At 42.6% G+C, this 26,876-nt stretch overlaps 1 protein-coding gene across 1 annotated transcript in view; it reads right to left on the minus strand.

The window, feature by feature from the left end:
* The window catches only part of DYSF (dysferlin), a 591,346-nt gene that overhangs the window by 295,612 nt on the left and 268,858 nt on the right, over positions 1-26,876 (minus strand). The window contains exons 24-29 of the mRNA XM_030190967.1: positions 25,752-25,907; positions 17,204-17,335; positions 15,644-15,810; positions 14,267-14,381; positions 9,901-10,006; positions 9,125-9,267 (exon numbers count right to left, since the gene is read on the minus strand). Of these exons, the coding sequence (XP_030046827.1) occupies positions 9,125-9,267; positions 9,901-10,006; positions 14,267-14,381; positions 15,644-15,810; positions 17,204-17,335; positions 25,752-25,907 (819 nt within the window). The remainder of the gene's footprint in view (positions 1-9,124; positions 9,268-9,900; positions 10,007-14,266; positions 14,382-15,643; positions 15,811-17,203; positions 17,336-25,751; positions 25,908-26,876) is intronic.

Below are 26,876 nucleotides of genomic sequence, written 5' to 3' on the forward strand. Positions count from 1 at the left end.
TTCACCTTCCACTGTCTCAGATAAAATGTAGATTGCAAGACTATTTAGGCATGAAACTAGCTCAGATTTGGAAAAGACATTCAATTATTTTGTTAGAGTGGGTGAATATGGAATCTATAAATTTGTATATGTAGAACTGACAATAATATGTTAAGGATTATCCAAAATTAACCCCCCCAAAAAACCCACTCAAACAGGAATAAAATTTAAAAGAATCACAAAATAAGCTGAAAAAAATGCTGTCTGTGTCTGTTACTAGCTATTATAAAATTGTCCTTCCAATATGTATGTAAACTTATGTTTCAATGTGCATAACTATCCAGACCTTGCATAAGTTTTCCCAGGACTAGGGTTGGGGAGGGGTTATCATATATACTTAATAAAACACACACATAAAATAAGCCAGTGAATTTCTGTGCATGTCAAACTGAAGATTTAAATGTGTACACATAAATTCCCTAGGGTAATACTCAAAGCAGAAATATGCACATTTGTTCTTTTTGAAAAGTTTCTAAATATCTACACAGAATACAGTATATGTGCACTATTCACACATGCAGAGTCATAAAATTAGCCTTTTAGAGGTTTATTTTTCAAAAGGTATTTAAAAAGTATTTACTCTTGTAATCCAGTTGTCTGAAAATTTCCCATCCTTCTTCCCTAGTGCTTAATAAATAGGCAGACACAACCCCCCTCCCCAGTCCCACCACCACACACATGCAAACACACATTCCCCCAGGTTTTTAAAAGGTCAGCCAGTAGTCAATTCTTAAGTACAAAACATAAGTTGTAAACTTCTCCTTGTATTCTCTCATTCTGGAATGTCATTAAAAATGTTCCCGTGTGCCGTGGCGGCATAAACTTGTGGTGGCATTATTTGTAATGATTTTCTAAATCTTTTCGTTTACAGTAAATTTCAGTGCTCCTCTATTACAGGTTATAAAAAGTGCAGCTGGCAGCAACACAGCTGCTTTGCAGTTGTTTACCCTGGGATTTCAACAAGGCATTTTACAAGCATAAAAGAGAAAGGCTTCAAGTTGTCAAGGCAGCTTGCGGCTACACTGTATTTGCAGTCAAACAGAGACATCTAGGGGTGATTTGCAGAAACGTGACATTACACATTGTCGGGACTTAAAGGGCCTGAAATTCAAATCTATATAACTGGTCAGGAAGGGCTCCAAGCCAGTTCAATAGCGTTTCAGTGCCTAACAGTGGATATTCAGCAGGAGATAACCAGTTATCGCATGACATAGCCAGTTAGCCACGGATATTCAGTACCAAATCGGCTATGTTTAGCTGTTAAAATAGGCCGCATAAACAGCAGGCCTATCTTTAACCACTAAGCACTTAGGGGCCCTTTAACAAAGCAGCGGTAAGTCCAACGTGGACTTACCAAATGCTATCACGGAACTACCATCGGCCCAGTGTGCCGGCACAAAACTTTTTTTGTAGCTCGGTGCTAACCCGGCGCTAATCAGATATCACCGTGCACTGCCTGGTTACCGCCAGATTACTGTGGGAGCCCTTTCCACCAACTCAATAGGCGGCAGTAAGAGCTTCTCGCCACACAGCCACACGGTAAGAGTTATCTTACCATATGGTCATTTTTAGGGGCTTTTTTACCCACTGTGAATGGGAAAAACAGCTCTGAAGCTACCGCAGAGCCCTTTTTCCTCACAGCTTAGTAAAAAGACCCTTTAACCAGTTAGCGCTGAAGATCGGTTTAACCAGTTAATTTACCACAGTCAAAAATGAAACTGGCAATTCAATGCCAGTGGCCGGAAATGGCCTGGCATTGAATATCCAGCCCCCTAACTCCCCCAAATGCAAAACATCCCTGGTGGCCCACGTGGGCTCCCACCTCTACCCCCCACCCGCCCTGGTGGTGTAACTGACCCTTTCCTCCCGTACCTCTTTGTTGGAGGATGGACTATCATACTCCCTCCTCTTACACCACCAAGGGGGGGGGGGGGTAGAGGTGGAAGCCCAGGCACAATCCTCCCTCACTTTTACTCCATGATCAAAGATAATAGTGTGCTTAAATTTGCATACTATTATCTCTGATCATAAGGGAGGTATAGCCCCATGCTGTTGCAGCGCTATTTTTAGAGCGCTGTATGGAACACCGTGGGGCTTCTGATCATCCACCTGTGAGGTTTTTTAGCTTGATGTGGTAGGAACAGCAGCAACAGCAATCAGCACTGTCACCAAATAAGGCATGGAGGACAGAACAATAGCTCAGGTAGCTAGAACCCCAGCAAGTAAATAACATTTGTTGTAATTTCTTCTGTCTAGTGTAAGGGGTTTAGCCCCATCATCATTTTATGAATGCTTCACCAGAGACACCAAGGATGGCCCAGCCCAATGCTGGAGATTGAAGGTCAAATGAATGAGATTTTTCTCACAGGCCACATCCATGTCTAAAACTAGTTCTGGCAGATCATGCACATTCCAAAAACTGACATACTCCAATCAATAAATTAAGTAGAGAGATGTGGTAGCCGTGTTAGTCCACTTCTAAAGCCAGTCAGAATAAAATAAAACATAGAAAAGAAAATAAGATGATACCTTTTTTATTGGACTAACAATACATTTTTTTTATTAGCTTTTGAAGGTAGCCCTTATTCGTCAGATCAGAAATAAGCAAATTTTGATAAGTAACAGCATATATAAGTGAAACATCAAAGTATTTCAGTGACAGTCTGAAAGGATGAGGGAGGGGTGGGCTAGGTGAGAGAGAGAGGGCTGAGAGGATGAGGGGCAGGGAGATATGCATGGTGATCACAGGGTGACAAAGCAGTGAAATTTTATGGTTTATAATGGGCTAGAAAACCCAGATCTTTGTTAAGTCCTGTCTGGTCGGTGTCAAAATATTTAATCATTTTGTCTTCAAAGGTCTTGCATTCCTGTATTGTTTTAAAGTTTCCTTTAAGTATTCTCACTACAAAATCATTAGTACAGTGTTCTGGTTTTGTAAAGTGCCGTCCCACAGAGGTAACATCTTGGTTGGGTCTGCATTTTTCATATGATGTCTATGTAAATTAAATCTCTTCTTCAGCATCTTGCTTGTTTCTTCAATATAGCACCCTTCGTCACATTTTTTTACACTGGATGACATAACCTACATTGGAAAATGAGCATGTGAAGGATTTCTTTATGTTGAATATTTTTCCTTTGTGAATGACTGTGGGGTCTTGTGAATTGTTTTGGCATAGTTTGCAGCTGGCTATATTGCAAGGATGTATGCCATTCTCTTCATTTTGGGTCTCTGTTGAGAGCTTGCTTCTCACTAGCTTGTGTTTTAAACTGGGTGGCTGTCGGAAGGCCAGTACTGGTGGGGATGGGAATATCTCTTTCAGTAATTCATCTTCCTGGAGTAGTGGATGCAGATCTCTTATGATTTTCCTCAGTTTTTCCAGCTCTGGGTTGTATGTCACTACAGTGGTGGAAATAAGTATTTGATCCCTTGCTGATTTTGTAAGTTTGCCCACTGACAAAGACATGAGCAGCCCATAATTGAAGGGTAGGTTATTGGTAACAGTGAGAGATAGCACATCACAAATTAAATCCGGAAAATCACATTGTGGAAAGTATATGAATTTATTTGCATTCTGCAGAGGGAAATAAGTATTTAATTCCCTCTGGCAAACAAGACCTAATACTTGGTGGCAAAACCCTTGTTGGCAAGCACAGCGGTCAGACGTCTTCTGTAGTTGATGATGAGGTTTGCACACATGTCAGGAGGAATTTTGGTCCACTCCTCTTTGCAGATCATCTCTAAATCATTAAGAGTTCTGGGCTGTCGCTTGGCAACTCGCAGCTTCAGCTCCCTCCATAAGTTTTCAATGGGATTAAGGTCTGGTGACTGGCTAGGCCACTCCATGACCCTAATGTGCTTCTTCCTGAGCCACTCCTTTGTTGCCTTGGCTGTATGTTTGGGTCATTGTCGTGCTGGAAGACCCAGCCACGACCCATTTTAAGGCCCTGGCAGAGGGAAGGAGGTTGTCACTCAGAATTGTACGGTACATGGCCCCATCCATTCTCCCATTGATGCGGTGAAGTAGTCCTGTGCCCTTAGCAGAGAAACACCCCCAAAACATAACATTTCCACCTCCATGCTTGACAGTGGGGACGGTGTTCTTTGGGTCATAGGCAGCATTTCTCTTCCTCCAAACACGGCGAGTTGAGTTCATGCCAAAGAGCTCAATTTTTGTCTCATCTGACCACAGCACCTTCTCCCAATCACTCTCGGCATCATCCAGGTGTTCACTGGCAAACTTCAGACGGGCCGTCACATGTGCCTTCCGGAGCAGGGGACCTTGCGGGCACTGCAGGATTGCAATCCGTTATGTCGTAATGTGTTACCAATGGTTTTCGTGCTGACAGTGGTCCCAGCTGCCTTGAGATCATTGACAAGTTCCCCCCTTGTAGTTGTAGGCTGATTTCTAACCTTCCTCATGATCAAGGATACCCCACGAGGTGAGATTTTGCGTGGAGCCCCAGATCTTTGTCGATTGACAGTCATTTTGTACTTCTTCCATTTTCTTACTATGGCACCAACAGTTGTCTCCTTCTCGCCCAGCGTCTTACTGATGGTTTTGTAGCCCATTCCAGCCTTGTGCAGGTGTATGATCTTGTCCCTGACATCCTTAGACAGCTCCTTGCTCTTGGCCATTTTGTAGAGGTTAGAGTCTGACTGATTCACTGAGTCTGTGGACAGGTGTCTTTCATACAGGTGACCATTGCCGACAGCTGTCTGTCATGCAGGTAACGAGTTGATTTGGAGCATCTACCTGGTCTGTAGGGGCCAGATCTCTTACTGGTTGGTGGGGGATCAAATACTTATTTCCCTCTGCAGAATGCAAATAATTCATATACTTTCCACAATGTGATTTTCCGGATTTAATTTGTGATGTGCTATCTCTCACTGTTACCAATAACCTACCCTTCAATTATGGGCTGCTCATGTCTTTGTCAGTGGGCAAACTTACAAAATCAGCAAGGGATCAAATACTTATTTCCACCACTGTATAAGGGAGGTTCTGTCTGTGGCTTTCTTTTCCTTGTATTGTAGCAGATTTTCCCTCGGTGTTTTGAGGGAGGAGGCAATATTCTTGTAGATTATTTTGGGGTTGTATCCTTTCTGTTTGAAGGATGCAGTCAGGATTTTGAGGTGCCTTTCTCTGTCTCCTGGGTCAGAGCAGATACGGTGGTATCTTGTGGCTTGGCAGTGTATAATGGATTTTTTTGTATGTGAAGGGTGGAAGCTGGAGTTGTGGAGGTAGCTGCATTTGTCTGTGGGTTTCCTATAAATGGATGTTTGTATGTAGCCATTGCTGATTGAAACTGATGTCCAAAAAATTGACTTTTTCTGGGGAGTAGTCAATTTTGAATTTGATTGTAGGATGGTATGTATTAAAAGAACTGTAAAATTGTTTTAGAGTTTCTTCCCCCTCAGTCCAAATCATAAAAATGTTATCAATATACCGGTAGTCTTTTAGGGGTGTGGTCTGATATGTATTCAGAAATGTCTCTTCCAATTCAGCCATAAAGAGGTTAGCATATTGGGGTGCTGCCCTGGTGCCCATGATTTGTAGGTAGGTATCATTGTTAAAGCGGAAATAGTTGAGAGTTAGAATAAATTTGATTCATTTTGTAATAGTTTCTGGTGAGTATTGATGGTCCAGTGTGGATGTTTTTAGGACCTTCTCACATGCTTTGAGCTGCATGGCTGGGGTTGAGCTAAATTCTACATGACCATTACATTATTCAGATAAGTCCATGTTTCAATTTTTTATAATCTATTTTTGGGACAATATCTGATGCGATTCATATCACTAAGCAATGTTTGATTGAATGGAAAACTATTGAAAAATATTTTCTGAGGAGATTTTTGATCCATGATTACTTTTTAACTGTGAGCAGAAAAGAAACCATGGAAAGTACGGTGTGTTGTGATCATTGAGAAGAAACCCATTGAGAAGAAACCGTTAAAAGTACGGTGTATTGTGATTATTGCCACAGTATGATGAGATCTTTTTTCCTCCGCTAATTGAAAGTGTTGTGTTTTCCTTCACTTTTCATAATAGAGTTAATGGTATGTGATATAACATGTGACATTGTGCTTATCTGTGCTTATTTATATTAGACATTAATGTTAGTGTTAAGGTTTCTTTGTTACTAGGATTTTCCTGCTGTTTATTTTTTTCATTTGTGTTGCCATGCTAAATAAACCATTATACTTTATGGGCTTCTGATGGCCAGTGTTCTTTATTAGTAGAATAGGGATTGTAGTGAGACAGGGCCATGTACTTTTTAGCTACACTTTTTTGTACAAAAGTGTCATCAATGTTACACCTACAGTGGTTTGAAAGATTCAGAGTTTGAGAAAGCAATAAGTATTTTTAAAAATTCTTTCTCTAGATTGTATGCTCTGCATTCTTGTTGTTGTGCTCTACTGTTGAGTTAAGGGATCCATTGGTCAGTGCCATTAATATAATCTCATGAGCAACTGTGATATTTTTCATGCTTGTCCTCCTTCCTAGCGGAGTAAAATGATTTGATGAAACAACAATACCATACTGCTTTTCAAAAATGTCTACACTATAAAAAAAAAAACAGAAAGTATGACTACATTCACCACTATGTTCTTGAGGCCAGGATTGTATAGCCATGACATGATAGTATATACAAAGCACTGCAATTGCAGCCTGAGGCTGTGTTACATGTGCTAATGATCCCAGAAAGTTTATAGAACTCCAGAACAACAACTTCAATAAGCATTTTGTAATGTTCTGTAAAGTAAATTAATTCAGATATGATTTGCAGTTCTGTATTGGGTCCATGACAGCAGTATCAATCAGACCTGCAAAAGTTTTAAAATTATTTTGTGGTAATTTGGCCACAATACTTCAATAAATTTAAAATAAATAAATGCAGAACACTGTTTTGGTCTCTGTATTTACAAAAATGTTATAATATTTCTGTAAGGACTTAAAATGATAATTTACTAATTCTTGTAGTTTAGTTTATTGAACACTTGCTGGACCGCCTTTCCTAGCCAAATCAAAGCAGTGTACAGTCTAAAAGCAGAAAGGAAAAGGAATGCCAATATATCAAAGAGCAGTACAAGATATAAATCTAAAATCAGAGAAAAAAAATAGATAAGAGAAACAGTGGCTGCTGGAGTGAAAGTTGGAATGCTTTTCTGGACTTTCAGGCCAGTATAATACATCTGTCATCACAGAAGCACCAACAGCAGTGTTCAGTGTTTTATCGTCTAGTGATGTATTAAAACAATTTCCCAAAACAGAAAAATCAGTCTAAAAGAAAAAAGCAGTCTTTAGTTTTGGACAACGACAGATACTCTTAATCTCTGCTATAGATTCTTACTCCTGTGCATCAGGCTATATAATTCTGTAGCTCACTATGGTGGTTATTTCAGAAGCCAGAAGCCATAGTTGCCAGTATTTACACACGATAATTGCATTTATATGTGTAGGAGGGATACACATAGAATATCCAATTTTAGAAAGGCAGTATTTACACATGTAAAGCTGCACCATGTGTGGATGGCAAGGAGGCGGGGTTTGCGCAGGACCAACATCTGCACGTGTATTCCTTATTTCAGAAAGAAAATGCATGTGGATGCCTTAATTTATCAACATCAGGATTTACACGTAGAGGTTCTCTAAAATTGTTTGATTTGGGCAGCTTTTTACACAACAGATTAACAGACATCTCCTCCTTAATCACCCATTGCATTTTCCCTCTCAAAACTGAAAGTACAGAAAGATTGTGGCCTCTGTACTTGATCAGGAGCATTTATATGTATAGAGTTCTAAAATGGCAGACCAACACATGTTGGCACTTACATGTGCAATGTGGGAAAAGTCTTTTACACATGTACATGTCAGAACTTACATGTGTAAGTCACCAAGTTCCCTCCATCAATGTTTTGCATATTGACAGTTCTATAATGAATGCTCCCACCAGACATAGCCATAGTATATATTTTAGAAAAGGCTCAATGTCAGCAGATCCTTTTCTACAACAATACTAGAATTATACACAGTTCTGATTTCTACATTCTATTTAAAAAGGTCCTTACTTTAGGGGCCCTTTTACTAAGCTGCCATTTTTGTAGTGCGCCAGGGCCCCTTTTACCACCAGGGGCATAGCTAAGTGGAGCCACAGGGGCATGGGCGCCCACAGATTTAGCCCTGGCCCCCTCTACTTTGGACCCCCCTGGCCTCCGACCCTCCCCTGCCACTTTTGAGCCCCCCCCCCCGCCGCCGACCTTCCCCCGCCACTTTCAATCCCCCCTCCCACTGCCGCTGACCCTCCCTCACCGCCACCAGGTACCTTTGCTGGCAGGGGTCCTCAACCCCTGCCAGCCAAAGCCTTCTTCAGCGTTGGTCACCGGCGCCTTCACTGATCTGTTTCTGTCAGTCCTGACTCCAGACATCCTGCGTGCACGTCCTGTATGTAGCCCTGTGCAGAATGTGCATGCAGGACGTCAGGAGTCAGGACTGACAGAAACAGATCAGTGAAGGTGCCGGAGACTGGCACTGAAGAAGACTTTGGCTGGCAGGGGTTGAGGACCCCCGCCAGCAAAGGTACCTGGTGGCGGTGAGGGAGGGTCAGCTGGCGGGATAAAGGTACCTGGTAGCGGCAGCGACAGGGGAGGGTCGGCGGAGGCAGGAGGGGGTTCAGCAGGCTAAACTGTGTCCCCCACCTCGGGCTCTGAACCCCCCTCCCGCCGAGGTCTGGCTACGCCCCTGTTTACCGCAACAGGTAAAAAGGCCAAAAAAATGGCTGTGCAGTAAGTTTGCACTTGCATTGCAATCATTTCAGGGGAAGCACCTACTGCAATCCTTTGAGGTGTCGGTAAGGGCTCCTATGCTAACCCGGTGGTAACCAGGCACCGCGTGGCACTGCCCGATTACTGCTGGGTAATCCCCTGCGGAAGTATTTTAAAAATATTTCTGCTAGCTCCGGCACTTGCATTGGGCTGCTGGTAACTCCAGGTTTCCTCTCGACAACACTTTAGTAAAACGGTCCCTTAGGTAAAGAAAGAAGCATTACAGTGCACCACTACAGAAAAAGAAAAAAAAAAAACAACCTTTTTGAGAGCCTCCATCTGCTTCAGGTCTCTCCTGCGAAGTCGGACCCAACGCCTGCGTCGATTCGTGTGGTACATCTTTTCTGCAGGAACCCATGATTTTGGCTTGCGGTCTGGAGGGATGGTGATGCCATACTCCCAACCTAAAATAGGGAATCACGGTTTGTGTTCTAGTCAGTTCGGATTTGGTAATCCAGTATAAGTTCCACTGCAGATTGAAAGGTTTATATACTGCAGATAATAGTCAAATGGTAGACATAAATCTTCAGCTGCAAAGGTGACTTAGTATGAAAACCAAATATATAGTTGGGGGGGGGAGGGGCTGCATAACAGAAAGCACAGACAACACTGACAGGTTCCTATGTGGTATATTTCTATCCATCAAGTTCAGTCTTCGTCAGATTTAACAGTGTATCATGATAAAGTTAAACAACAGTATGGTCCACCTGAATATATAATATATATAATTCTACTGACCTATCTACCTAATTTCTTACACAGTAATATGTTAAATTAGACCATACCTCTTTTGCAACATAGTGTAAGCCATATTGAGCCTGCAAATAGGTGGGAAAATGTGGGGTACAAATGTAGCAAATAAATAAATAAATAAATATATGTAAACCACTTTGAATGTAGTTGCAAAAAATCTCAGAAAGACCGTATATCAAGTCCCATTTCCCTTTCCTGATTCACTAAGGTTTTCTCCCATTCTGTGAAAGAGATCAGTCAATAACTGAGATGTAACAAAACACAAATGTAATAGTCTGTCATACCATGTTCATCAACAGCTCTGTTAAGATCCGTGGACCATTCCTCATCTTCCCATTTCCAGCCTAGGGGACACTCGATCTCAGCCTTAGGAAGTACCTTCTCTCCATTCTGGAAGACACAGGAGAAAGTGCTTTTTGTGGCTTCTAGTATGGTCTGATATAAATTAGTATAAGTTTTGGGGCATCTTTTTCCTTTCTTTGATGACATGTTCACAACACAAGTATCCAGCACCAGAGTGATCCCCCCTCCCCCCCCCCCCCCCCCCCCCCCCCCCCCCCCCCGGTTACAATCTCAGGAAAAAAACTCGTAATACAGTAAAAATAGAGAAATATATACCACATAGCCTAGGACTGGCCTCAACAATTTTTTCTTAAATCTAGGAGCAAGCCCAAAAATGTAGGAGCCAGCAGTCAAGACCTTTCTCGCTTCTCCTTATCCACCCCTCCAATACTGTCTGCAGTGAATTGTTTTGGGGGGAGAGGGGCAGGAATCCCCTACCAGATGAGCAATAACTCTTTTAGAAACTGATTTACTAAGGCGCTTTTCCTATTCAGTGTCTCTGGGCAAGGAAACTTCAGTAAATCAGTTCTAGAAGCCAGCAGTCTCCCGTCCCAAAGCATGATGTCAGGTGTGTAACAGCACTGCCTTGATAAGTGAAGCAAAGAGGCAAAGTCCCCCAGCAGCACTCATATATCCCCCCCCCCCACCCCCAAGGTATTAAAGCCAAACAAGTTCTGCATCCACTGACCCTCCTGGCCATCTCCCGACAATAGGTGCAGAGCTAGAAAATTTTCTCATAAAATTTGCCATACAGATACATTTCTGATTCTTGTGTAATCTCACTGACATCAACATAAACTCTCTCATTCTCAGGCATATTGTGAAGTAATGCAATCTACAAAACAGTCACTCAGGACCTATATCAAATCTGCCATGCCAGCATTAATTTCTACAACAAAGACCCTAAATCACTGGTTCTCAACTGTTTTTATTTCAGGGCACATTTTTAAGCTTGCCTCATCCTCATGGCACACCAAACCAAATTTCACAGAGTTGTCATATTTGCTTATCACATAACTGTGAAGTGCCAGAAATTGCACTTTAATCCAGTGGCATAGCTACAGGGAGCCACAGGGGCCTAGGACCCCCCCCCCCCCAATTTGCTCTGGGCCCCTGGTTTGGCTAGTGGGGGTCCACAACCCCCATTAGCTGAAGCCTTCATCCAGCGTTGGTCTTCAGCACCACTGCATTGCCTGCCCTGCTCTCTCTTACCCTCACGGTCCGGCGCGCTCGTTTTAGTGAAAACTGAACATGTAAAAGGACCCCTTAGAATACAGAGGTGTATTTTCAAAGCAGTTTTAATCTATGAAACTTTGTAAGTCTAAGTGCTTTGAAAATGAGCCCCATTCTGTACCATTCTAGAGACATTTAAATACTTATGCAGCATAAATACACAGGAGGTAAGTCTCTTTCAATTGAAAGGAAACTCTGGAATGTGGGGACGTGAGATGAAGGTGAAAGGGGATAGACTCAGAAGTAACCTGAGGAAATACTTCTTCGTGGAAAGGATCATGGGTTCGTGGAATGGCCTCCTGGTGGAAGTGGTGGAGACAAAATCTGTATCTGAATTCAAGAGAACTTGGGACAAGTACATAGGATCTCTAAGGTAGTGACAGGAAGAATAGATGACATGGATGGGCAGACTGGACAGGTCATATGGTCTTTGACTACATTTTTCCATGTTCTGATGTTTATGTAGGCAGACTGGATATGCCATAAGATCAGTGGTGTGCTGGAGCCAGTTCGCACCAGCTCACAAGAGCCGGTTGTTAAATTTTTTAAGATCTTGCAAGCCGGTTGTTCTGCACGGTGAGCCAGCTCCGGTAAAACGAGGTAAGCATGGCAGGAGGGTGCCACAAGCCATGCTTACCCCGCTTACCTCACCTCCCACAGCCCTCGTTTGCCTGCGCCCGCCCCACATCGCCCTGGGGGGGGGGGTTTAAATCTTTTTATTACCTCCGTTGAAGCGGCCAAATCATTGAAAGCCCTGCCCGTCTCTAGCCTTCCCTTCGTAAGTTCATTCCCTCACAGTCCTGCCTTCTGATGTCATTTCCTCTTTCAGCAAGGGTGGGAATCTGACGGAACGAACTCACAAAGGGAAGGCTAGAGACGGGCAGGGCTTTCAATGACACGGCAGCTTCGACAGAGGTAATAAAAAAGATTTAAACCACGCAGGGTGGCACTGTGGCAGGAAGAAAAAGGGGGATGTTGGGGGGAGAAGAGGGTGGGCAGGTGGATATGAATGGGAGGGGAGGATGGGGGCAAAGGAGAATCGCTGGACATGGATAGGATTGGGAGAGGAGGGCAGGGGAGAGAAGAGAATTACTGGGTATGGATGGGTGGAGGGGGGCAGGGGAGAGAAGAGAATTGCTGGGTATGGATGGATAGAGGGGGCAGGGGAGAGAAGAGAATTGCTGGGTATGGATGGATGGGTGGAGGGCAGGGGACAGGAGAGTTGCTGGACATGGGTGGATGGAGGGGAGGGCAGGAGAGAGGAGAGTTGCTGGACATGGGTGGATGGTGGGGAGGAGAGAGGAGGGTTGCTGGACATGGGTGGATGGAGGGGAGGGCAGAAGAGAGGGGAGGGTTGCTGGACATGGGTGGATAGAGGGGAGGGTAGGGGAGAGAGGAGGGTTGCTGGACATGGATGGATGGAGGGGAGGGCAGGGAGAGAGGAGGGTTGCTTGACGGATGGAGGGTAGGGGAAAGCAGAGAGAGAGGAAGGTTGTTGGACATGGATGGAAGGGAGGGGAGGGCAGGGAAAGAGGAGAATTGTTGGACATGGATGGATGGAGGGGAGGGCAGGGAGAGAGAATTGTTGGACAGGGATGGAGGGGAGGGCAGGGAGAGAGGAGAATTGTTGGACAGGGATGGAGGGGAGGGAAGGGAAGACAGGAAGGAGATGCACATGGATGGAGGGGAGAGAGAAGAAATTCTGGACATGGATGGAGGGGAGGAAGACAGAGGAAGGAGATGCACATGGATGGAGGGGAAGGGAGACAGAAGAAATGCTGGACATGGATGGAGGGGAGAGAAGAGAGAGGAAGTGAAATGAACATGAATGGAAGGGAGAAAGGAGAAATGCTGGACATGGGTGGAGGAGAGGGAAGAGAGAGGAAGGAGATGAGATGAGGGAAAAGGAATAGAGGAGAAAAACTGCGCATGGATGTAGAAGATAGGCAGAAGCTGGATCCACTGGACAGTCAAGTCTGTGGAGAACCCAGCTTTTACTTTCGGATGTAGGGCAACAAATGAAGAAGAAAGGAGGAAAGTAAAGAAATAAATGGAAAGGAAGCCCAGGAAATGGAGTTAAGAGGACAGATAGCTCAGAATCAGATACTGGGCCAGCATGATCAGAAAAACAAAGTCACCAGACAACAAAGGTAGAAAAAATCATTTTATTTTCATTATAGTGTTTGGAATATGTCCACTTTGAGAATCAGGTGCTCAGCGTTAAAAGTTTATATTTATTTACTTATTTATGGCATTTTATCCCACATTAAACATGAATTAGATTGGAACTTGGGATCATTTATTTTTTTTTTTCCTGGAGAGAGTAATGCATTGCCCCCCCCCCCCCAGGCTCTCTCCCTGGCTAAAGCCAGCTCTGCAATTTTTTTTTTGGGGGGGGGGGGCGCAGAGATGGACGGGGGGTGCAGAGGTGGACCGGGGAGAAAGCCTGTTGTTAAACATTTACTAGCACACCACTGCATGAGGTCTTTTTTCTACCAAACTTAATCAAGGGGTATACCGCATTAATCACTAGGGGAAACAGTCTCATAACTGTACCTGGGCAAGTTGTTGAGTTTTTTTCAGATACGCACATTTTTTAAGTACAATAGTTGAAATTGTTTAAATATATATTAAAGTGAAAAATATTGTTACCTAGATACGTGCAATGATTAAAGCTCATGAGAGGGGTTCCCTATTGGGATGAAAGATAAACTTTCAGGATTTATGGTGGTCCCTCTATTATCTATAAGCACATATCCATATGTATAGCTTTTGATAATTTTTTGTGACTTTTTACAGTATATTGATTCATGAGTTATTACACTGTGGGTTTTTGAGGAATAAGGTCTTTGCGTTCTGTGGTTCTATATTCTGTGTTTCTATATTCAGCATGTACCTTTTTCTGTTATCATGCAGCAAAAATATTCAATTTGGTTCAAGGATTATTCACATCTGTCTTACAAAATGGTTTGAATTACCTTCAGGTTTCATGGAACAGAAGCCATTGCTATAGCAAGTGCAAGCAATTTCAAAGTAGCAGAAAATAGCTTCTCTTTTCAACCTGGAAATCCTTACCACATCTGTGTAAGCCTCAGTCATGTGGATCCATTGCCCACCTGGCAACCGAGCCTGGTTTTCAAACACTTCCTCAACAAAACTCATGTGACCAGCATCTATATCATAAAGCAAACTGCAAAGGAAGACAAAACAGTATAACACTGAGCTTTTCATCTCTGTTCCCAGGACCGACCCTGCCCTTAAACGACTATGTTTTTTGAACATGGCCCTGCTTTTCAACCCCTATTGGCTTATGCAAAATGACACCCTGCAATGAGTCTCTGCACATGTCCCCACACCTCTCCTCACCCCTTCAACGGCCACCTTGCCTATTATCACCCTCAGTTCCAGAACTACATCTGAAATACTCTGACCTAGGCAACACCAGGCAAAAATTAATAAATAAACTAAAGCCTGGTCAATATCCCCTAGATTTTGGATAGGTCACCCAAATTTGGGCACAGAACTCAGATCCACACATAAACTAATTAGTCAATTAAGCAGTAATAATCAATTGTTGGAATCAAGCACTTGGCAGTAATTAGGAGTTACATGGGATTCTGCCCTCTGCCCTATTCAATAACATGCGTGCACACAAACCTAAAGGGGGTGTGTCCATGGGAGAGGCATGGATGGGACCAAAATGTTCCCAGAATGTAAGGACAATGAAATAGAATACCTGCATTTGTGCCTTAACAACCATTGGTTGGGCACCAGCATTTACACTACCCAAAGTTAGGTGCAATGTGCTAGATTATATACATAGTGCCAAAAAAGCGCTATTCTAGAAACCTCACTTAAAGTTATCCACAGTTTACAGAATAGTGCTTACTGCCGGGACTCACTCCTAACTTTAGGCCCAGCCATTTGAACCAACTGCTACATGGTGCAAGTGGACATGCCTAAATTAGGCACTTATCTCCCCTTATTCTATAACAACACGTGTAAATGCTAAGAACTCCCCCGTTCCGCCCATGCCCCTCCCATTCCTGAGCCCCTTTCTCCGATCACATGTAACGTTTAGGCGTGAATCCTGTACCTAAATTTACACACATAAAGTCCAATTAAATTTAATAAGTGCCAATAATTGCCTATTAAAAAGCCAATTAGCACTAATTGGCTTGTTATTCAATTAAACTGCACACACAAATTGGGTGTGTGCCAAATTTGCCTGTGCACTTTTTGTTGGCTTTTATAGAATTAGGGGGAAATGCACACTAAACTAGCATTCTATAAAGGGTGCTCTGTGCAAAATGTCCTTTACAGACTAGATATCGTGGATCATTCCAGCACCTAACTTTGGGTGCCATTTATTGAATCTAGCCCTATATCTGAAACAGCACAGGATTAAAGATAAAACTTTGCCATGGCTCTTAAACGTTTAACACTACTCACGTCTTTTCAGGGCTGATAAACCAATCTCCAGCCCAATTCCAGCCAGTAGAGGGACGGAAGCTGTCCTTCGGAAGCTTGATCTTGGCAGTGACATCAGAATATTTGGGGTAAGTGAGACCTGTTGTTCCCCAGTTCCCTACTAGTGCCAATTTAGTTTGGTTTTCATACTGAAAAATAAAACATGAAACAGTTTTCATTTCTTAAGTAAACTTTACAGGACCGCCTTCCTTTCAACTGTACTAATCTCTAAAAGGAAAAATGTTTCAGAAGTTCCTTAATAGAAATATAACATTAACCAAAGTCCAAATTCCCTTCTCTTGTTAGGAGTTTTAAGAATATAAATACACCCTATTTTGTATGAATGTGATACCTGATGGCACCTATACCACCATTAAAAGGGCACATATAGTAGAGGCTTTTAGAAGCCCATTTCAAACTGCCCCCTTCCTACACGGGAGGTGGTGGAAATGAAAACGGTAACGGAATTCAAACATGCGTGGGATAAGCATAAAGGAATCCTGTGCCAAAGGAATGGATCCTCAGGAGCTTAGTCAGGATCGGGAGGCGGGGCTGGTGGATGGGAGGCGGGGATAGTGCTGGGCAGACTTGTACGGTCTGTGCCAGAGCCGGTGGTTGGGAGGTGAGGATACTGCTGGGCAGACTTATACAGTCTGTGCCAGAGCCGGTGGTTGGGAGGAGGGGCTGGTGGTTGGGAGGCGGGGATAGTGCTGGGCAGACTTATTCGGTCTGTGCCCTGAAGAGCACAGGTACAAATCAAAGTAGGGTATACACAAAAAGCAGCAAATATGAGTTATCTTGTTGGGCAGACTGGATGGACCGTGCAGGTCTTTTTCTGACGTCATCTACTATGTTACTATATTCTGAATGCCCCCTTTGTATTTGGAGAATCATTTCTCACTGCATGTCCAAGCACCTCCTCTACTTGCCTCTAACAGTATGAGGTACATCATTAGCATCACTGGATTTAAAAAATTGTATTTGATATCTTTTACTTCTAAAACTACATGGACAAAGTCAAGGAACGGTGTGTCTCAGATCACATTTGTTTCACTTTCACTGAAATCATCTTGCAATAGCAGCCTTATTACTAGCTACTTGGGTGGGTAATAATCAGTTTTCAATCCCGCGTAGCCCCAACGAGAGGTACAGACCTCTCATTAGAGTTTCCAGCATTAAGGCAATCGGAAAAGCTTAGTGCATCTCATTACAATAGGGTTTTACACAATTTGCTCATCTGCATTCTGTTTTCGTTAGCTGCTACCGTCGTCGTAAAATGGCTTTTAGTGCATGCCAGGGTTTACTACTTGCCCGTTAATGGCTCATTATTGGCTCGTTAGGTTTAGTGCATCTGGCCCTCAGTCCTGATTGTTGATGAAAATAATTCAATTAGGACAGTGTATCCTGGTAATTGCCTATTTATTGGTGTAAATCCCTTTAATAACTGTCCTCCCCATGGTCTTTTGATAATGCCTTATGACATTACCAAAAACAGTAGCTACATAAACAAACGTAAGCAATTGAAAAAGAACTTGCACTTACAGTTTCTGCAAAGACAGAGAGTTTGCCTTGGGTATACTGATTAAACTCCTTCTGATCTACAGAAAGCCCAAACCACAGCTGCGTTCGCACTTGGGCAGGGATCTTGAACCTCTTGCTTTCTTGGTCTGGATACTAAGAAGAGACAAATAATAGAAGTCAACATTCCTTTGCATGCATACAAGAGTAAAATATCCATTATTAAACTCTGAGGCTAAGGGCCTGGGGATGAGACAGCAATACTTTTTTACTCATGTTATCAGTAAATTATGCAAGTAGAAGTATTACTGTAGTAGTCCGACCAAGCTTCTCCAGTTCCACCATCTTTGTGCATGTGCCTATGTTTGTAGGGCATTGGATTGTGAACATTAGACACAGTTATTCCATTCAACACACTGAGCATCTGGGGTTCCTGAGTAAGGATCAATCTGAAATGGAGCTCTGTATAACCTCTCTGCTCGAGATGATATGATGTTGAAGATAAGTGTAATTTAATTATAATTATGGAGACTGTGGACTATTGTTAATGTTCTTTTTGGGAAGTTAACCATAAAGTGTTATAGCAATTTTGTCAATTACTGGAGATTTGGGGCACTGTTATGTGGAATACAGTTAGAATGAAATAATATTATTTTTTCACTATTTTTGTTATTATTGATATATCAGTTCACAGTGGTGAACTCAAGGATGGGTGTAGGAGCTAAAATGTTTGTAGGCTCTGATTGATCAAGGACTGTTGTGGCCATGGTATCGTCTATTAAGAGCTACCAAACATTCATTATATTTAATAGATTTAAAATACATCATTCTCTGTTCTTGCACATCAAGGGAATTATTTCATTTCAGGATTAAGGAGGTGGTGGGGGTAGATCTTGGGATCTGTGGATTATTTCCTTTCATTTGAAAAAAAAAAGGGAGGGCACTAAACTGCAAAAGAGGCTCATTAGGCACTTTTTAAATACTGCAAAACTGGTGGAGGCAACTTCTTAGAAGAAAGTGAGAGCACCAGAGGCTACCTGATAATTTGCCATGCTGTGGAATATTAGAAATATAAAATATCTTACTGCAAGATGTAGGATGTCATTAGAAAGATTCAATAGCATAGGAGCCCTTTCAAAAGGTTTATGGTAACAAAAGCCTATGTAGACCTCAGTGAAATCCCATGTTACAGTAGCCACCTCATTCTTAATTTTGCATGCATTTTTTACGCTTAGGACTAAATTCTATATATGACACCTAAAATTCAGCACCAAAACAAAATACGCCTAGGCATATTCTATAAAGTCCTTTATAGAATAAACCTAAATTTCTGTGCGGTTTATAACATACTAGTAAAAAAGGCCCATTTCTGCCTGAAATGAAACGGGCGCTAGCAAGGGTTCCCCCCTCCCTCCGTTGCTGTCTCCCTCTCTCTCCTCCGAGTCCCACGCCTTCCTTTCCTGTCCTCCGAGTTCCAGGCCACCCTCCCTCCCCTCTCCCACTCCCCTGTAACTCACCAGTTTGTCCATAAGTGTCCTGGTGTTCTGCATGGCCCTGCGGTCGTCCGCTGCCTAGTTGTGGTGCTCCAGTGCGTTTGTGGTGTCTGTCATTTGTTTTTGTTGTAGTGGTAGAGAGTGTGTGTGTGTGTGTGTGTGTGTGAATGTTTGTTGGGGGTGTGTGGATGTTGAAATGTGAGGGAGTGGCAAGGGGGTTTGAAGGGGGGGTTTGAGTTCCTGTGGTGATGGGTTGAAAGTGAGGGATTGCTCAGGTCATGTTTTTGGTGTGTGTAAAATTGTTTGTTTTGTGCTACACAGTGTATCTGTGTGTGTGAACGTTTGAGGGGTGGGGGTGGGGGATTGGGAAGTGTGAGGGAGTGGCCGTGGGCTTGGAGGGGGTCAGGGGCTTAGAGGGGTCCAAATGAAAGAGCTGTAGATGGACAAAGAATAAAGAACAGGTTTGGTTGCTTTATTTTGAGTGTGTAGAAATGACGGCTGGGCGGGAGAGTGGAAACAGAGATCATCCAAATTGCCTTCCTTCTTTACAGGGAGTTAAATAGGCTCACGGTGTGTTGGATGGGTAGTGAGGGCTTGGAGGCGGTTCAGGGGTTTTGACGGGGGTCAGCGTTGGTTGGGGGGCAGGGGCGGGCCCTCACAGCGCCTTTAACATGCGTGTGAAGGCGCTGCAGCAGAGGCAACTGCTGATCGTTTCCGTTTGGCCCTCCCTCCTTCCCTCCGTGTCCCACAGGGAGGGAAAGAGGGAGGGTCGAAGGTAAAGGATCAGCTGTTGCGTCCTGCAGGGCCTTGACACGGAGGTCAGTGGTGTTGTGAGGAACCGGCCGACGTTCCGGTGGCAGATGGAGAGGGGTGAGTGGAGGGGGGAGTGGCGTTGGTGACGACGACGACCGCAATTGTGGCTGTGCAATTCGTGGAGGGGTGGTGGGAGGGTAGCTGGGCTTTTGGAATCCCATTCCTGAACGTTCGGCGAAAGCGGATGAGCAGAGACGGCACCGCAGGCATGCAGCAGCATTGTGTTGCGGTTGGGAACGGTCGTGTCGGGCGCCATTGTTGTTTCGTGGTGGGTGCAGTGAGGTGATTGTGAGGCAGGGGGAGGAGCCCCTTTTCGTTCCATGCGTAGAGGTCATCGAAATGGCTGTGGCGTCATGACGTTGAACGCGAGGGCGTGACAGACAAACAGAGGCTTCACCACAAGGAACCCTTCACGGAAGTGGCTGGAGCTAGGGGACTCAATAGAACGTTGAGGTAGCGAATTATGTCCGGAAGGGGCGTGACTGGGGGAGTGGCTGAGGGTGGGTGTCTGAGTGAGAGTGAGAGTGAGTGGTGCTGACAGGCTAGAACAGAACAGGGCTTCACTGTTTCCCTGCCACACTGTGAGCTTCAGAATTGGAGGTGAGAATTATTAATATAGATATGAAGCACCTGTCTGCGTGACTAAATTTAGGTGCAGGCAAGTAAAACTGTATTCTACAACAATGCACATAAATTTTAGAAACACCCATGACTCACCCACTCCACACCCATAGCTATGCCCCCTTTTCAACAATGCAACTTAGAATTTATGTGCAACACATTATAGAATACGCTTAGGTAGTTCTGAGTGTAATTAATGCTAATTAGTTTCAATAATTAAGTGGCAATTAGCGTGGCTGATTAGCTTGTTAACTAATAAAGTTGTGCACACAAATCCAGAATATGATTGGATTTGTGCGCGCAACATAAGTCACGCAGTACAGAATCCCGGAGTTAGCTCACAAAATTGCGTGTGCAGGTTATAGAATAGAGTCAGTAACACATGTAAATTAATTGCCTAGTTACATGCAACTCGACACAAATAATCAGCGATTATTGGAGTTAATTGGCACTAATTTGCAGTTATGTGCATACTGAACTTAGTCGCTATTCTATAATGTTTCATCCTATTCCAAATTCTCAGAACATGTCCCAAGTACAGGTCTCCCTCCCAGACCCTTCTGCTCCCCCATCCATAAGGCATAGGGCCTAATGTCCCTCTCCCCCCATCCAAAAGGAGTAGGACATAAGTCTTTAATTCTACACACTTACTGCTTTGATATGTTCTTATGCCTCTCAGTAAGTGCTGTCAAATGCACGATGTAGAACTATTTGTGAAGATGAGACTCCCCAGGCCCCCCTCCCTAATGCCTAGGCAATATCACATGCATTGAAACCCTTGGTAGTTTATGTATTCAAGTATAGGCAAATGCTTTCCTGTTCACGAGCTTAAGTTCACAATCTGGAATTGGAATGAGAACATTCTGAAACACATACAATAGATGAAGGAGGACAACCATTTAGACAACTGTGATCTATCCCAACATCGTCTTGGGTGAATCTCTTCATAACGGCAGTTAATAAATTCCAATGAATAAATAAATAAAATATATGTCACCAGACTTCCCATCTCTCCAGATCCTTATATATCTTTCTTAGACATAGAGGTAATTGACACCATAAGGCTGTGAGGGGGTCTGCTTGTATCTGATTTCCTAATTGTACTATCAGCCCGCTTGAAGGGGGAGCTCTGTTCAATGGCCCCATCTGCTCTTCTGACAGTCAAGATCAGGAGTTCAGATTTAACCATATTAACCTTGAAGCCTGAAAGTCTACCATACTCCCTCAGCTTGTTTATTATAATTGGGAATGACACTATGGGATGGAAAACTGAGAACCTAATATCATCTACAAATAAGAACATAGGAACATAAGAATATAATCACTGCCTTACTGGAACAGACTGTAGATCCATCAAGCCCAGTATCCATTTCCAACAGTGACCAATCCAGGTCACAAATACCTGACAAGGTCCCGAAAGAGTAAATTTCTGCTGCTTATCCTAGAAATAAGCAGTGGATTTTCCCAAGTCCATCTTAATAATGGCTTATGGACTTTTCTTTTAGGAAATTATCCAAACCTTTTTAAAACCCTGCTAAGCTAACTGTTTTTCCCACATTCTCTGATATTTTTAATTCTTCCCCCTTAAACTTCACCCCTCTGATATCCCCATTACCCCACAAATGCACTGCTAAAGGCTGTAGTGTTAACATACATGTAAAAAGGAGGGGACAGAAAAGGCAACCCTGTCTCATTCTTTTAGTAATGGGGAATTCCTCAGAGTAACCCTCATTGACTCTAACTCGGGCTTTAATAAAGGGTTTTCACCCAAGTAATGAAGTTAGGCCCAAAACCAATATAACAGACACTCACTATCATAAAACTCCACATAAGAACATAAGAATAGCCATACTGAGTCAGACCGATGATCCATGTAGCCCAGCAACCTGTTTCCAACAATGGCCAATCCAGATGGGCGCCTTTCTCTTTCGAAAATAAGCCTGATAGTGTCAGACTACCTTCCACTACAGACAGTCACAATGCAGTGCTACTCCTTGTTGCTTTTTGTACTTTTTCTTGAGTCCTTACTTTGGAGGAATATTAAGAGAGTCTCTGTGGGAGACTGAGTTTTCAAGCTGTCTGTGTTTGCAGATGATGTCTTAGCACATTTTGTCAGTCTCTCATGGGTGTGTTCTTCAATTTTAGTACCTTTTCTAGACTTAAGGATAAACTTGGATAAGTCTGAGGCCATGCCCACATTTGAGGAGGTTAGGAGGAAGTGACATGATGATTTTCCCTGAAATGGGCAATGCAGTCTTTTAAATATCTTGGAAGTTATAATACCAGTAAATAGTTACAAAGCTAATTCTTTGACTGTCACCCCTCTGTTGCAATAATCATGGGATAAACTGCTGCAGTGGCAGGTTTTGGTAATCTCTTTGATGAGAGGAGTTACCTTATAGGGAATGATTTTTTTTCCCAAGTGGCTTTACCTTTTTGCAGACTCTTCCACTGAGGTTGTTGAGGAAGGACCTATGAAGAATGAACTGCATATGGACTAAGTTTTTTGTGGAGGTAGAGGGATTCATTTCAAAATTTTTTCCAAATGCTTTAATTTTGTATTTGGAAAACTTGTGTTTAAGGGGCCCTTTTACTAAGCTGCATTAGATGCTAATGTGTGCCTAACACAGCTCAAAATGGCATACCGTAGGATGTGCTCAAGCTTCCTGCAGTAACTGACAAATTAGTGTATACTAACCAGTGGTAAAAAATATTTTTAATTATTTTGTTGAGAGTGCATGTCAGGGAGCAGAGAGTGGGCATTCCTGCTTTAATCAGGTAGTGAGGCTGCAATATCACTCACTAACTGGTTAGTGCAGGAATACTGTGTTAGCCTTTACCACTTACAAAATGGGTGGTGGTAAGTGTTCATAGAGTAAAAATTTTTAATGGCCGAGTGCTAATGGCAACAATAGCGCTTGGCCATTAATAAAAAAAAAAAGTACAAAATGGCTATTTTTACATCTGCAGTAAAAATGGCCTTAGCGTACAGGAAAACCCGGCAAAGGGCGCACTAAGGCCACTTTGTTTTGCAGCTTAGTAAAAGGACCTCTAAATCTCTGGCCAATTTAATTTGATTTTAATTTTGTCCTTCCTTTCTCCAGTTATCACACCCTCTTATTTTTGGAGAGATTTTTCATTCCTTTTTTTTTTGGTTGTTTTTTTCCCTTTTTTTTTTTTTAACTTAGAAGTTGTGACTTTGGATTTCTTGATCAGACCTGAAACCTTGGAGTCAGTAAGGCAAATCAAATCGAAAGGTGCAACCAACATATAGGCGCTGGAATGATGTGCACTAAGCACAAATTCTATAATGGCAGTTGTGTGTGAAAATACCATTATAGAATACCAACCTAAGCCTGCATTTACATACCTAACTTTAGGCACAAGCACTTATGCCAACTCAATTGCTGATGTAAATGCTAACACCAAGCTCTAGGCAGTTAGGCGCCTAAATGCTAGTATTCTATAACTCACACATTTAACTGCCTGGCACGCCCTTGACCCATCCATTCCCCTCCCAGGCACTGTTCCCTCTATGTTGAGTGGAAGTCCTCCACCTACAGTCCTGCCAGTGGGTGGTGCTGTTTCACTATTACATTTTCAATAGTGAGGGACAGGCAAGTTCTGCAGGACTCCAGGGAACCTGCCTTCTCTAGTGATTAGAAACACAATATTGAAGCACCACCTCTTACTGGTAACAATGCAGTTGGAGAACCCCCCGCTCAGCTTACAGGGAACAGGGCTCCCGGGTCCATGCCCCCTTGAAGTTGCATGCTCGTGAATTTGAGCGCACAACTTAAAGAATAGCAACTAAGGGCAGTAATTCATGTTGTTGCAAATTGGTGACAATTAGCACCAATTAATGCAAATTATAGCCTCTTATCAATTATCAGCTTATTATAAAACTAAGTTATGCACATTACTGACCTTATTCTATAACTTGTGCGCGCAAATTTCTAGATTTAGGGGGATAACGTGTGTGTGTCTTTGTGCCTATGCATACAGACAGATAGACCAATGGAGCCTCACTAAAAGAAAGCATGGATATTATTTTCAGTTGAAGTGTTATTAATTACTGGGAAATGGAGTTTAATTGACAGTGAATCATAAAAGATGAATAATAGCAACTAGTGTATTACTTAAAAAAAAGGTTGGATAATCAATTTTGCACAGGTTTATCAAATTGTTTTCCAAACTTCTTTAAATGAAGACTGTACATCTCTACAAATCAAGGGGCCCTTTTACAAAGCAGCAGTAAGCCCAATGTGGGCTTACTACACGCCAAGCTGGAGCTACCACCAATCCAACTTGGGCACCGACCGGCTGTAGTTCCAGCCCTAGTACATGGTATTTCTGGTGCTAGGGAAAATAGGTCTCTATTTTTTTTAGCACAACAGTTACCTAGTGGTAATCGGACAGCACCACAAGCTGCCCGCTTACCGCTGGGTTAGTGTGGAAGCCCTTACCACCATCTCAATAGGTGGTGGTAAGTGCCCCCCTCCCCGCATGACCATTATGGTAAGTGCAATCTCACAAACGTACATTTCTTTTTTCGTCCTTTTTACCTGCTGCAGTAAAAAGGGCCTCAGCACATGGCAAAAACGGCTTTTACCACAGCTTGGTAAAAGGATCCCCAAGAAAGGAAATATGATGGTAGAACAAGAAGATGAAACTTTGACACAAAACATAGGTCTCATCCACCACATGAGCATGGTTGTTAAAAAAATAGGAAAAGATAAGGAGAGAATTACAGAGGTTCATCTAGATGTCTCCCACTGTACATTATTCCTTAAGGTGTTCTACAGTTAGGAACACTGTTTTTTTCTGAAGTATGCCTGTAAATATATAGTAAAGTTGCAGTCAGTGAAGTATGTATTTTTTGAACCCTCACAGCTTTCGGCCTTTATTAACAGCCGGAGGGTCATCTCTAGCTCACCGGTGAGAGATAGGAAGTTTGAGGTCTGTATAGTAAGTTGCAATTGGACAGCACTATGTTACAAGGCATTTTTTCTTCATTGTGTTGAATGCTTTTGTATCGTTCTTTTTGGTCTCGTCCCCCCAGTTTCGTGGACTAGGGTAGGGTTAATGATTTCCAGGTTATCGTTTAACCTATGTTTATATTTTGAAGAAGCTTTTTTTCCCTTATTTTCTGTACAAGAGGATTCTTGGTTTGTATTATTTTGAAATATTTCAATAAATATAGAATACAAAAAAATAAAAATAAAATACAATCACATTGGCAATATAGTTAATTGACCCCACTAAATACAGTGCATTGCTCACTTGGAGGCATATTTTCAAAGCACTTTGGGAGGCTAAATTCCATAGGTTTCTATGGAACTTTGGGAGGCTAAGTGCTTTGAAAATGAGCCTGTTGGTCTCATTTATCCTTTCCAGCAGGACTCCCATGTTGTAAGGTTTATATACAGGATAATAAATGCATATGTTTGACTGATACCTTTTAAAATGAATGATAATAATAGAAATAATGAACTTTTAATGTATGTAGTACTAACAAGAAAAATTAAATTATAACAAGTCAATCACCTATAAAATATTTCTACTGTGATAGAATGTGCTCAATATGCACTGTAGAGACATTTGTATAATATTCTGCATATACTTATCTGCTAAAAATAACTTACTTTTAAGAATATTGTCTGGAGTTTCCCACAGTTCTTGCCACAACAACTGGATCCATTCTTAGAGAAGAGGATCTCATGGGCTGGCATTCTATAGTAGGCTACACGCTTGTCTCCTTGCAACATCCAAATCACTATATCTGGTAGGCTGTTCTGAGGCTGAGTACAGAGTTTCACAAAACATTAATGGCTCAATCCAAACAATACATAAACAGACATATCTGAAAACTAGAGAATTATGAAAACAAAGGCACATAGACAAGAAATATATAATGGCTGAATTGATGGCTGCACCGCACACTCGTATTCTACGCAAAGGCCCCAAAAGGTGAAAATATTACCAGAGGTCAAAATAAATTATACCCAGACATCAATACATTTAATGAATTTTCAACTGGAAGGTTCATCTATTGTGCTACTACTACTACTACTACTATTTAGCATTTCTATAGCGCTACAAGGCGTAAGCAGCGCTGCACAAACATAGAAGAAAGACAGTCCCTTCTCAAAGAGCTTACAATCTAATAGACAAAAAATAAAGTAAGCAAATCAAATCAATTAATGTGTACAGGAAGGAGGAGAGGAGAGTAGGTGGAGGTGAGTGGTTACAAGTGGTTACGAGTCAAAAGCACTGTTAAAGAGGTGGGCTTTCAGTCTAGATTTAAAGGTGGCCAAGGATGGGGCAAGACGTAGGGGCTCAGGAAGTTTATTCCAGGCATAGGGTGCAGCGAGACAGAAGGCGCGAAGTCTGGAGTTGGCAGAAGTGGAGAAGGGAACAGATAAGAAGGATTTATCCATGGAGCGGAGTACACGGGAAGGGGTGTAGGGAAGGACGAGTGTATATGATATAGGGTATATGTATTCAGGTCTTCCAGTCTCTTCTCGTACGTCTTTTTGGCACACGTCTTTTTTATAACAGATCATGAAGCAAGGGTTCAAGAAAGAATACAATGACAAAATGATGTCACAAATGAAGTGACAATCCATTTGAGAAAAACATTCTCAGTCACTTAATACAGAGTATAGTCAGATTAATAGTATGAGATTGATGAATCACTATAAATACTTCTGAGACTTATTGTGCATGAACGCTTAACACCTAAGAACGTAAGAGTTGCTGTACTGGGT

The sequence above is a fragment of the Microcaecilia unicolor genome, chromosome 2 (assembly GCF_901765095.1).
Source record: "Microcaecilia unicolor chromosome 2, aMicUni1.1, whole genome shotgun sequence".
In the NCBI taxonomy this organism is placed as follows: domain Eukaryota; kingdom Metazoa; phylum Chordata; class Amphibia; order Gymnophiona; family Siphonopidae; genus Microcaecilia; species Microcaecilia unicolor.